This window comes from Parasteatoda tepidariorum, chromosome 9, assembly GCF_043381705.1.
Source record: "Parasteatoda tepidariorum isolate YZ-2023 chromosome 9, CAS_Ptep_4.0, whole genome shotgun sequence".
Taxonomy (NCBI): Eukaryota; Metazoa; Arthropoda; class Arachnida; order Araneae; family Theridiidae; genus Parasteatoda; species Parasteatoda tepidariorum.
In genome coordinates, this window is record NC_092212.1 from 67,045,039 (window position 1) to 67,058,934 (window position 13,896).

At 32.6% G+C, this 13,896-nt stretch overlaps 1 protein-coding gene across 1 annotated transcript in view; it reads left to right on the forward strand.

Annotated features, from left to right (window-relative positions):
- LOC107447701 (regulator of G-protein signaling 7-like) overlaps positions 1–13,896 on the forward strand; it is a 61,207-nt gene that overhangs the window by 3,744 nt on the left and 43,567 nt on the right. The window contains exon 2 of the mRNA XM_043039580.2: positions 6,973–7,069. Coding sequence (XP_042895514.1) covers positions 6,973–7,069 — 97 coding nt within the window. The remainder of the gene's footprint in view (positions 1–6,972; positions 7,070–13,896) is intronic.

Sequence of the window (13,896 nt, forward strand, 5' to 3'; positions counted from 1 at the left end):
TGGATATAACAACTTCCATCTCATAATATTACTAAATATCAGAATTACATTGGATTATTAAATGTTTTTTGATAATTTGAAATGTAAACGAGCGTCTCTTGTCTGAAAGTAAATTTTCATTCCTGCAGAAGCTTCTTTCAACGTCTACTGATGTTATAGGTGCGTACTTGAAAAAGACGGTCTCACTTACTTACAATTCTTCTTCAATTTGAAAAGATTTTGCTTCACCTGTTAATATTCCATAGATTTTCTTCATTGTTTGGAAGCCAGTGTAATAATGAAAATTGATAAAAAAATAGTAAAAATTGGGAAAAAATTAACAAAAAACTTTAAAAAATGCATTAAAATGCAAAAAACGCCCCAAAATTTAAAGAAAAATGCCCTATATATCTAAAAAATGCTCTAAAAGACAAAAAATGTTCAAAGATGCAAAAAATGCAAAAAAATGCAAATGTCATCAAAATCCGAGCCTTAGTGATTACTATTTCAAGATTCGAAAGTCGCGAGTCGTTATGTTAAAAAGATCGGAATTTTAGGAAACGCGTGGAAATCCGATTATAACCCCTGAAAGAGCGATTTAAAACTCTAGGATTAATTATGAAATGGACTGAGCTTTAAAAATAATTACTAAAATTCGAAATTCGCATTATTAAAATTGTCGGGATTCTTCGCTTTCAAAAATTTAAATGCGCTATTCAAAATTTTTGATTTCTTTTTTGGGGAAAAAATTATAATAGAGTTTTTATTATGTTCATGTGCTACAGCGGGCCGCAGGTTGTGCACTCCTGACTGGTTGATACGAATTCCGCATGCGGCTTGCACCGACCACGCTGGTGACGTGAAATATCCTCAGTGGTAGAGGGATCCTGGGTTAGAGTTCCATCACAGTCGGGCTAATTGGTGGTTTTCTTCTCCATGTAACGCAAATGCGAGTTAGCTGCATCAATTTAGTTGGCCCCAATGCTTGATCTAAGAGTTCCTCTTGTCTTCTGGGTTGGGTTGAAAATTACAAAGCTACGGATTTGAGCAGGGAAAGTCTTGATCTCAGAATTAGGTCGGCTGTCAAAATAAGACAGTTAATTATTGTAATATATTGCTATTCTTGTAGTAAATTCATAATATAATAACAGATAGTGTAGTAATTGGTTTTTAATTGCACTCGGAAATGTAGTACCGAAATGAATAAAAATCAAAATTTTCACTGGATGTATATATTGCATATTTTTAGAATTTAGTTTTAAAATGAGTATATATACACAGCTAAATTAAATGAAACAAGTATACAATTAGTGAGCTCGGAGCAGAGACCTGGTGCGGGGACCCCTATTGCTAAATAAAACACTACGTACATAAGTAGGCAGATTGAAAAACAAGCAGTTGATATTTCTTTATCGCGTTGGCAACAGCGAACTGAAATATCAAGGTGTGCTCTAAGCTATCTTTAGTATGAACGCTTAACGTAGAGTAAGCTAAGTAAGAAAAATATCCTGTTTTGCTCTAATGATCGGATTTTTATAAACTGTGCTAGTGTTAATGATTCAAAAGAGCAACCTAGAATATATTAATTAATTAGTGTTAACTATTAATCAATTTACAGGAAAATACAAAAAATTCAAAATTCACTTTTTACGACGGATTATCAAAATATGGGTATCGCAGGAAAATAGGGCCCCGATAGCTTGTAGTTTGTCTATATAAGGAACTCCCCTACTCATTCGTCTGAAGTGGTGGCTGTTAACCATTTCAAGTAAGGGGAATCATTATTTAAGACAGGTTTTGACTGGGGTTTGCGACAGAAAGAGAATTAGAAGAGAAAGAAGTCCCTTCTTTGAAAAGCAGTATTTCTTATTCCTATAGCAGAAGACGGCCTTAGACTTCGTGGCGAGGGGAGTTCTTTCGACAAACTGTAGTTAGGAAACCGGTCAAAATTTTGGATTCTTTATTAATGTTTATTTTACTTTCTGCGTATTTAGACATTTCTCAGGATATTTTAAAGCGAATCGAAACACAATTATAAATTTAATTTTTCCAAAGATTCAATTTTTCCATTCAAATAATTTGTAATAATTATTAACTTTATAGGGATCAAAAAGTATTGAATTGAAAATAATTACAAATATGTACGTCATTTTAAACTAAGAAGTTTTTAAATGAAAAAAATTTAAATGATATTGGTCGAATAGTTTTTAAGAAATAGAATTTTAAAAATGAGTTTTTTTTTCTTCTAATTTTGTAACTCAGAAACTATTTAACCGTTTTCGCCCATTCAAATAAAATTTCATACTTTAAATTGGTGTAAAAATTTGTATACTTTACAATCCCATATTTTTTTTTACCCTAATAAAGTCATAAAATACATTAAAAATAAAAAAATTTTAGTGGATCTTTTGATAAATGAATTTTATAATTGTGCGCAAAAAATTTTCGATGCTTTTTTTTAACTGCCCTAGACATGGTGAACTTAACAAACTTTTGAAGCGATTGCAACCCTACATTTCTAAGGGTAAAATTCTAAACTCATTGTAAAAAGTTATTTTTATTCACAGAAAGTATGTTTTTTTTTACCCTTTTGAACCAATAATACTGGCATATCATTTCCAAAAATCCGATGATTACAACAAAAGTAATTAAATGCGTTATTTACAAATATCTGTGTGAAAATTAAGTGATTGTTCAATAATCAGAATTTTAATCAAATTTAAGTCAGATTTTTTAACTAATGCCTTTATTTTTTCAATTTTTCATACATTTTCTTAATTTTATTTATACCAGCGTTGACCCGATTCTGAGTTTACGACTATAAATATTCAAAACAGTAGTCCTGTAATTTTGAACCTAACCCAAAAGACAAAAGAACCAAGCTTTGGGGCAAACTAGCCTTCTTGGGCGACTTTTTTGATTGAACTGACCATTATTTGCGTTACATGGGAAGGAAAACTACGAAATCCACCTACGGTTAGACCGACAGCAAGGGGATTCTAACCCATACCACTTGACTACCACTTTATATGTTTTACGTCAGAACAGCGGTGGGTGCGACCCAGGAGCAGAATTCGTATCAAAGAGCGACAGCTGGGATTCGAACATGGGGCTTCACAGTGGGGAACGAGCGCTCTGCCTCTGAGATCCTGCGGGTTTACCTTGTTCTTTAGTTATTATTCATTTTACGAAAGAAATGATGGCGCTGTTCGTTTCAGGGGCCGTAAGAAAATCACTAAGTTTTCGACAAAGAAGCGTAATTAGTTGCTGTAATGTTTATTAACGCATAGTGTGGTAATAGGTACCTAATATACTAGTATGGGGATTGTGGCAATAAGTATTTTACATCCCGCAGAAGCGAAACCAAAATAATTATGAAACAATGGTTTCTCTGCATTTATACAGGATCCGTAGGTCCCTGGTAAAAGTGTTCTTTGCAACAACAAAAATTTTTTTCTTCTTAAATATATATCAATGTTTGATACATCTTAGAACCAAATTCAACAGATAAAAATTATTTTATTTTTAAAAATACCTGTTAAAAGGTGAAATTTCTCCTTCGGGGAACTATAAACTATAATGAATGAACGTAACTCAGTTACCAGATATGAATATACTAAACATTTTGCGCATTTAATTTTGTAGCAAATTTTTTATATCTATACATGAAGTAAAGAATTTGTGCGTGTGGGTGTCTGTACACTGGATTACGGGTAAACGGTAGACTCTAAGAATATGAAATTCAACAAGAAGTATACAATTGTATACAATATGTATACAATTGCAAACTTAATACGAAGCCCGATTTTCGATTTTTAAATCAGAGACATTTAAGCAATGGAACTCTCTCGTTGGCTTAGCGTATCCACTGAGCATATTTTACGTCAGCAATGCGGTCGGTGCAAGTCGGGTAAGGAATTCGTATCGACCAGCTATTGCTGGGATTCGAACCTGGTTCATTGGAAGGCGAACACTCTATCCCCTGAGCCATCTAATTTTGATGTCAATGATGAGCAATTATTTTTAATAATAGATACTATTCTTTTTCATAACCATCGCTGAGCAGCCAACCCGATTTTTGGGTTTAAGACTAGTAATGTTAAACTCCGTAACCTTGTCATTTTGCACCCAATCCAGGAGACAAGGGAACTCCTGGATCGGGAGAAATTTGCCTTCCTGGAGAACGTTTAGATGGAACTAACCCGCATTTGCATTACACGCAGAGGAAAAACGCGAAAGCCTCCCTTGATTAGTTTGACGGCAAGGAGACTCACGATCTACCAATCGAAGTTTTGACAACGTTTCTACATAAACAGGCACGTAACTATAAAGAGGAATGTTATAAAATAAGTTCAGAAACCCGTAAAAGGGAAATTAATTCTATTTTTGTCAGGCTTAAATCGAAATACTTTTATTTGAAAAGAGGTTATTCGATAATAGGTCGGAAGTTACGAATGCGAACACCAAAGTAAGGGGACAGAGCTTTCCCTGGGACAAATCCAGGTATTAATCCCAGGATCGATACAGAATCTGCTTGCACCTACCACAGCTTTCACTTAAAATATACTCAGTGGTAGATGGATGTTGGGTTAGAATGCTCTTGCCGTCCGATGAACTCCTCATAGTACGCAAAGGCTGGTTAGTTCAATCAAAAAGTCTTCCAAGAAGAAAGATTGTCCTAGTGAGAGTTCCCTTTTTTTATAGGTTGGGTTCAAACTTACAAGGTTATTGAATTGAACATTGATAGCTGTAAACCCAAAGAGAAGTCGACTTTTTAACACCGGTTACAAAATAAAATTAAAACTTTATTTGTAACAGTTTGGAAACAATAACCTGCATTGTCTTCCAGTCTAGAGCTCCAAAATTTCGTGCAGTCGAAAAGTGCTTTACGACAGTTCGATAAAAGTTGGCCTAGCAGCTATGTTCTTTCCCTTGCTAATGTGGCGTAACTACAACTATAAACAGTTGATTTGCTTAAAAGTATACTGCTCAAGGACGAAAAGAAAAATCCGGTGAAGTAAATAAAGTCTCCCGGTCAAAAAGCAATTTTGAAGAAGAAAAAAAATAATGAGCGAAATGCTATAAACAAAAAAATGAAGAAACAAACAATGAGCAAAATGCTATAAACAAAAAAAAAATTAAGAAAAAATATAATGGGCATAATGATAGAATTAAAAATAAGTAAATAAGGAAAAAAACGGCATAAATCAAAAAGTAGTATCAATTAGTTCATCGAATTTTATCAAATTCTGAAAGCGGAGTAATGTAACGTAACTACCACTACAAACATTAAATACGAAATCACTACTATATAAGACAGGTTAACTTGGATCTCTGAAGGGGTATCCTTTTGTAGATGAAGGTTGGCATCGTCGAGAACTTATTCCTTCACTAAAACTAGCAACGCTTCAACAGAATTTCAGAATACTTGGAAATTTTTCTTACGTACTTTATCATCCGAAAATGCCGAATATTTAAAAATCTCAATTTTTTCATTGCACGATGATTGTGGCCATCCTGCAGCTGGCGAGCCACATGCGACTCTTTGAAGGATTATTTATGGCTCTTGATAAATGTACCCGAGTTCCTTTTTCATTTTTATGCTATTATATTTTTTAAAAAATTATTATCATTCCGTATGCGTTTCAAAATGTCTTTTAAATTACTGAGAGCAAATATGAAAGACTAAGTGCACCGTTGTTCAATTCAAGGTGAATTTTCAGGGCTCGAAAACAGCCCGTCCTCGACGGTCAAAAATTCTCCGCGGACAACGAATTTCTCGAATGCGACGTCCGCGCGGGCGGCCATTTTCCCGTTAATGTTCGTGATACATTTTCAATTTTTGTTATCTAAGAGAGTCTTGTAAGTTACAAGGCAGCAAAATGACCCACAATACAACAACATACTGCGCATATATTGATGTTTTCTCTGTCTGGGAGTACTGCAGCGGTTGAAAGGGGCTTTGCATCAATAAACTTACAAAAAAAACACAATACGTACTGGTCTTAAACAAGAAGCTTTAAAAGCAATTTCGAACATCTACCTAAATGGAAAACCCCTTTCAGATTTCTGTTCAGAAACCTCTGTAAATCATTGGCTTGATTGTGGAACTGGCAAACGTCATATTTGATTCATTTAAAAAANCAGTGATTCTCAACCTTTTTTTTGTTGCGGCAACACTTTTAATGATTTCGAAATTTGACGGCACACAATGAAAAAAATTAGATTAAAAGTTGTTTAATTACCTTTTTTACACTGAGTCAAATAGTTTGTGATAATAATTTTGAATGTGAAATAAAATAATATGTACTACAAAAGCACATTTATTAAGGGATTAATTATTTATTTCGACAAATTTTTTATTAGTTAGTAACAGTTATTTATTTTTTTGCTAGTTATTAATTGTCCGCTTGTTTTCTATAATTATTAACTGTTATTTTTTTGTGATTTCTTGTTAACTAGTTTTTTTGCTAATTATTAATTGTTAGCTTAATTTTTGTTTGCTATCCTTTGTTAATTTGCTTTTTATATATTTGTTTTTTCAGTGATCCTTTGTTAATTTGTTTATTAATTGCATAGCTTACTTTAATGAATAGCTCTTACAACATTTTTTAAAATTTTGTGTCGTATACAATTTAAACATTTCCATCTTATTTTAAGATTGTCAGAGACAATACAATCGCCGACAAAGATGTTCACGCGGTTAAAGCGTGGAAAAATTATAAAAAGTATATATACGTATACACTTTCTTTAATTTAAAAACTTCACTCATAATAAAAAAAAAAAGCCTTATAATTTTTATAGTATCATTTTTAATATTTGGCGGCACATTTTAAGAATTTGGCGGCACACAAAAGTGCCGCGGCACAGTGGTTGAGAATCACTGATATAGAGTATTCGAAAGAGGTTTATCATTATAAACTCGAAATAGTAAAAAAGTTGTAGAAAGATTAAATTTAAAAAAGGCAAATAATGCTTTATTACCTCAACAGATGGAGAGAATTGTGGAGAGAATGCAAGACGAATGCCGCGGGGTTCCAGTTCGAACTGTAAAGAGTTTCATGTCTAAAGTTCCCAGTGTCTTTACAGGTAATTTCTTTTCTTACACAAGTTCCACTTTTTACAGGTAGATTCAAAAAATAATTATTTGTCATTTACTTCTTACAGGTTATTCATTTTTTTTAAAAAATTTGTTTTGTTTTTTACTGGGGATTCTTTTTTGTCCTTCATTCAGTTTTACAAGTTGTTACTCTTCAATTAACTCAAAAGAGGTTGGGATAACCAGATTGGCAGGGCGCTGGACTCACGTTCGTAAGAGTGGGCGTTCGAATCCATCCGGCCGAAGACTCCATGTGTAATAAATGGTGATTGATGCACGTTAAATCTGTTGGGTCGCAAAGTCCTCCATGTTTCTATAACAAATTATACCTCTGGGGGTACTGGATTGGAGATGGTTCAGGTTCTCCGGTTCAGGTCAGAATTACTATCTGTGGATGAATGAATGGATGCATGAATGGGTCCGCTCTATAAACGGATGTGTCAGAAGTCTAATTCTTGGCCATAGATGGCGCCACTGGAAAACAGGAACAATCGCTCCCCTTAGCTTAATGGCCTATGGCAACAGCAACAATTAATTGTAAAAATTTTAAGCCATCTTGGATTTTAACTTAAATTTCAGATTATTACTTATTCAATGTTCCCAAATGTAAAAGGGCGAGAGATTATCAGCAGAGTTTAATGCCTTTTTTTTAGAAAAAAAAGAAAGAAAAAGAAAAAAAAAAGGTTGGGTTCTACATTTTTAAAGCAGGAAGAATAATACTTTATAACTTTTAAAAGTTCTACGGATATTTTCTCAAATCTTAATTGCAAAAAAATTATTCGTTTAGTATTTTTGAATCACTAATATTTTAAAATATTGTATGACCTAAAAAATGCTAGAGCAACATTAAGTTTAAAAATACGAGTATATTATTTTCTTATTAATAATCCCTATCTATTATAAGGGGTCCCATCTCCCCAATTTGAAAAATCTCTTTCCCCAAACTATGAAAATGCGTATAAAAAATTTATTTAAAAACAATTTTTTAATTGTTATATCTGTATATCTATATATATCTGATCTACCTCAATTTGTAAAACATTACTTTCAATATTATTCTCTTTAAAAATCAAATCAATTTAACGATTCAGCTCTTTGAGCACAAATTTAATGCCATATTAAACATTTATTCAAATGTAAGTGCATATTTTTTTAAAAAAATTAATTAATATTCAAGTATTTATTTGGAGTGTGCTTGAATAAATTTAGAATTGAAGAATTTAATGGGATATTTGCAAGTGACGTATTGTTGGTATCTCGATCCTGATTGGTTGTTTAAACGTGCCATTTGTTTACGTTAGCAACTGTTCATTCTTCTTCGAGTAAGCCTAGCCCGACAAGTATCAATTTTCTTAAATGATACATTCCGTATTCTTACACAAAGATTTCAATTCTTTTATTCTATATATTTCTTTCTTGCCCTAAAAAAAGACGTAGAAAATTATTCTCCCCGCATATTAAAAATACCCCTTAAATAGTTAAAAGTATTCCTTAAATCTAATTCCTAATTTATGGTCATTCATAATTTGTGCAACTTAACAAAAGTTATAATAAATTTATCAATCATATTTTTCTTGTTTTAAAATAAATCACTTTTTCTGTGAAATGTCAATCCCCTTATGTGATTTATTTTAGTGTCAAAACAAGTGATTTTAGCAATTTTCTGGACGTATATTGTTTCTCGAAAATGGAAGTCCTAAGCAAGCATATGTTTTAACACACTTTTCACCTATAAAGTATTTTTTACAGGGCATATTGAATTTTAATTAATGTGGAAAAACAGTTGAGTTATTGCCAATTTTTCTGTGAATTACAAAATTCTTTTTAAAGTAAAGTAGTGTTTCGTTAAAATTGGTCAAGTATTTTTTCAGCTATGGGTACAAATTTACGGTAGCTTTGTAACCTCGCGTTATAACGCCCGTTTTATAAAGTATTTTTTTACAGAGTACATTGTTTTTTAATCAATATAGAAAAACAGTTGCAATACTACAATTTTTTTTGTTAATTAAAAAATTCTTATTAAAGTAAAGCAGTGTTTAGTTAAAATTGGTCAAGTATTTTTTCAGCTATGGGTACAAATTTACGGTAGCTTTGTAACCTCGCGTTATAACGCCCGTTTTACAAAGTATTTTTTACAGAGTACATTGTTTTTTAATCAATATAAAAAAACAGTTGCAATACTACAATTTTTTTTGTTAATTAAAAAATTCTTATTAAAGTAAAGCAGTGTTTCGTTAAAATTGGTCAAGTATTTTTTCAGCTATGGGTACAAAGTTACGGTAGCTTTGTAACCTCGCGTTATAACGCCCGTTTTATAAAGTATTTTTTACAGAGTACATTGTTTTTTAATCAATATAGAAGAACAGTTGCAATACTACAATTTTTTTTGTTAATTACAAAATTCTTATTAAAGTAAAGCAGTGTTTCGTTAAAATTGATCAATTATTTTTTCAGCTATGAGTAAAAATTTACGGTAGTTTTGTAACCTCGCGTTATAACGCCCTTTTTTGCCCGGACAGCATGGGTCATTATATCAGGCGTCCTCCTTTACTCTAAGGAGGTAATAAATTCTAATTAATATAAAAAAAACAGTTGCATTATTGTCATTTTTCTGTTTATTACAAAATTCTTTTTAAAGCAAAGCAGTGTTTTGTTAAAATTGGGCAAGTATTCTTTTAGCTATAAGTACAAATTTACGGTAGTTTTGTAATTTCACGCTATAACGCTCGCTTTCTCCCGGACAACGCTATATCAAGCGTGATCCTTTCCTGCATGTGGTAATAAACGATTTGATGATATAGAGAAATATCCGGACACGCATCATCGCGTCAAAACATTGATTTTTCTCCCCTCATCTGGACATATCCACTTTTTTCCAATCATTGGAGATCCGTTCGAAGGGTTAAAAAGAAATCGGATCAATAATAAGGACTTTTATATGTATATTCCAGCTATAAGATAAATTTTTTCGCTACAACCACTCTCGAATCTTCTTATCGGAAAGGAGAATCAAGAGTGTGAAATTAAATAAGAAAGAAAATATGTTTTTAATCCTTGGACTCTCTATTGATTTATCGATTTTTTTCTAAAGGGATTTCTGTCATTTTGAAAGAGTTAAGGGATTATATTAAATGAATATGCATTTTTGCAAGAAGTGTGGGTGGAATGAATATTTGTTCTGAATTATTTATTCTTAGTGTTATTTTCTTCATCACGAAATTGCGAAGCAACATAATTTTCAATACTTGCATGATTTTTTTTTCTTTTTTCCCCGTTTCTTTTTTGTTAAAATTTATGAAGTAACCCTTTTATCACTTTTTATAAATGTAAAGGGGGCGTTCAAATATTACGAAAGCGTGTTTTTGACAATTTCGAACTTGCCCTTCCCCCTTGTCAGCAAAACACTAACCCCCCCCCATGCATAATGCAAAAATGAATATCTACCCGCCTTCTTTTTGCTTTAACTGTAACTTTAATTCTGCCGTTGCAATTGCTTGACAGCTATTTTCTTCCTATTACTTAGAGCTTAAAAAGGATTTCAAAAAACTCATAAAACAAAATTTATTTTAGAAAAAAAAAGGTTTGCAATATGTAGCATAGCATTACAAAAGTTGAAAATCGAAATTTCGATCCTCTTAGTTGGTGTAAAGCAGTGTTTCCCAAAGTGTGGTACGCGTACCCCCAGGGGTACGGAAACAGTTTAGCGGGGGTACGTGTTCTTATGCGAAATATCTTGCAGCAAACGAAAATTATAAAAAAAAAAAAGTTTTAAAACAAAGCTAGCCATGAAAATTTACGATTACGTATTTTTCTATTGGCTATTTTTTGCAGATTTAACAGTTAATAACTAAAATATGTTGATAAAAATAAACATATTTTTTAAAAATTACATTCATTTTCTTATTAGTGGTACACAGCTCTACGAAAAATTTAGAAAGGGTACACAAAAGTCATAAGTTTGGGAAACAATGGTGTAAAGAAATGTACGTTTTCATTCTTTTTATGAAATTTTGAGAATGCTATTTTTTAGAAATCTTTGGTCTTATGCTTCTGTGCTCATAAGTCTTTACATCAGAACTTCTACGAAGAACTTCTACAAATTCCAAATTAAAAATTTTTACAAGCGTAATTTTTTGTTAAATTTTTTCTAAAAAAAAATTTGAAAATAAATAGTGTCTTACGTAAGCAATAATCATACTCAACTTACCCCCTTCTCAATTGAAATAAAAAAAAATCGCAAACCTCTCCCTCCGTTAGATGTTGACGTATGCCTGTTAAGGCAGATATGTGCGATTGTCCTTGTTTTCCAGTGGCGCCATCTATGGCCAAGAATTCGATTTCTGCCACGTCCATACGTTACGCCCGTTTATAAGGCGGACCCATTCATACATCCACAGATCGTAATTTTGACCTGAATCAGGGAACGATCAATTTCCAATTCAGTTCCCAGAGGTATTGATTTGTTATGGGAACAAAGAGGACTTAGCGACACGACAGATTTAACGTGCATCAGTCACCATTTTACTACATGAGGAGTCTTCGGCCGGCGGGTTCGAACCCACGAACTATCGGACATGGACCCAGCGCCCTACCGACCAGACTATCCCGGCCCTCTCCGTTAGATGCATACATAATATTTAAACTCCTAATCAAATGTTTGCGTTTGAAATTATGAATTTTCTTTAGTTCTAGGATTAGAATTAAGTTGTAGATTTTATTTTTAGACTTTATATTAACTAGTATATACTTACTTCGCATTTTCGATTTTCGACGATAAAAAGATTTATTGATCAAAATTATTAAAAGATTATTTTACTGGTGGCGTCCAAATAATTCCAAATCTGTCCTGTTAATGAAGGATATTCCATCGTACGATCCAAAAAGAATGCACAGAGAACAAAAGGAAATAGTTTGAGACCATTATTTTTTTCATGTAATGAAAATATGACATGGGCTTTTTAAAAAATTATAACATTTTTGTGTCACTACATGCCGTTTAGAAATAATTTTTAAAAAAATTTGTAATTGAAGATTTCTGATTAGAATCTCTAGAGCTGTGGTGGCTCTAAATGCTCTCCTCCTCTGAGGTGGATTCGGGAGCAGGTTGTCGGGACTCTCGGGATCACAAAGTCCTCCAAGATCTCATAACAAATAAATACCTCGGCGGGCACTGAATTGGAGATTGATTGTTCTCTGGTTCAGATCAAAATTACGATCTATGGATGAATCAATGATGAATGATTAGGTCTGCAAAACGGGCTGTGACGTGTATGTGGCTGAAGTCGTATTCTTGGCCAGAGAGGGCACCTCTAAAAACAAGAAAAGCATCCCATGCTTTAAAAATCCACTTGCTTCCCAACCAGGCTTGCTGATACTGGCAAGAGAAATAAGTAGAGCCGCAATGACTCATGGGATAGAGCGTTCGCCTTCCAATGAGTCGAACCGGGTTCGAATCCCAGTCGATACGAATTCCGCATCCGGCTTGCACCGACCACAGTGCTGACGTGAAATATCCTCAGTGGTAGATGGATCATGGGCAAGAGTCCCCTTACCGTCAGGTTAGTCGTAGGTGGTTCTAGTGGCCTTTCTCTCCATGTAGCGCTAATGCAGGTTAGTTCCATCAAAAAGTCCTCCACGAAGGCAAAATTTATCCCAATACTTGATCTAGGAGTTCCCTTGTCTTCTGGATTGGATTCAAAATTACAAGGCTACGGAGTTGAACATTAGTAGTCGTAAACCCATAAAATTGGGTCGACTGTTCAACGACGGTTATTAAAAAACAAATACAATAAAAGGAAGAAAAAAAAGGTGAAATAAGTAACAACAACGAAAATCAATCAAAACCACATAAAAATTTAATTGCATAATTAATTCAAAAGCAGTTTAAGAATTAATCAAATATATCATTTTTATAATAAGGGAGGGGAGTGGGGACTCTTTCAGTCATACACTTATTTAGAAAAAGTATAGTATTTATTGTATGTATATTTTATTTCATTAGCATTGGTTTATTCACCACTAAAAATAATCTTACGATTTTCTTAAGAAAATATCATTTTCTTAAGAAATTCTTCAAAAGTTTGAAGAATTTCTCAAGATTTAACAATATCTCCAAAATATCTTAAGAATTTTTGCAGACATTTTATAGACATTTTGAATATCTTTAGGATGAATTAAGTTTGTCCTAAGAAATTAAAAGTACATATAAGCGGTATATAAGTGGCATTTATGATACTAATAAGCCTATAGCTCTAACTATAGTTGTTTATTGATCGTTGAAATAAAGTCTATTTCTTCAAAATAGCATACTATGTTTTATGTAACCCAGAAAGCATGTAACCTTACGGCAACATTCTGTCGGAGTTTTCTTTCTTTTGTCACGAAAATGTTTGTACTAAAAACCTTTTTTTAAATAAAACAAAAATATTGCAGTTTCAAACCTTCCATCCTAAAAGGATTAAAAATTATGTTTTAAAACTTTTTTAAGAAGTATTGTCACTTACAAGGGAAACTAGGGAAGTGTGACTCGCCAATTTCGAAATAAACTAGTGGGATGTATGCCTTATGAGGAATAATTTTAGGGGGCAACATTTGTTTCGACCCATAGAAGGTCCTGTGAGTGATAAAAAATAATTAAATATATAGAAGAATCGGTATTTTATTACTTCAATGCAGACTATTAGTTATTGTAATTGTCTCATACTCCAATTAATTTGTAATTAATTGGTTAATTAATTAATTTTCTAAGTAATAAATTAATTAGCAAATTACCTAATTAATAAAATTATTAATTGATTTGCAATTACATACTCCAATT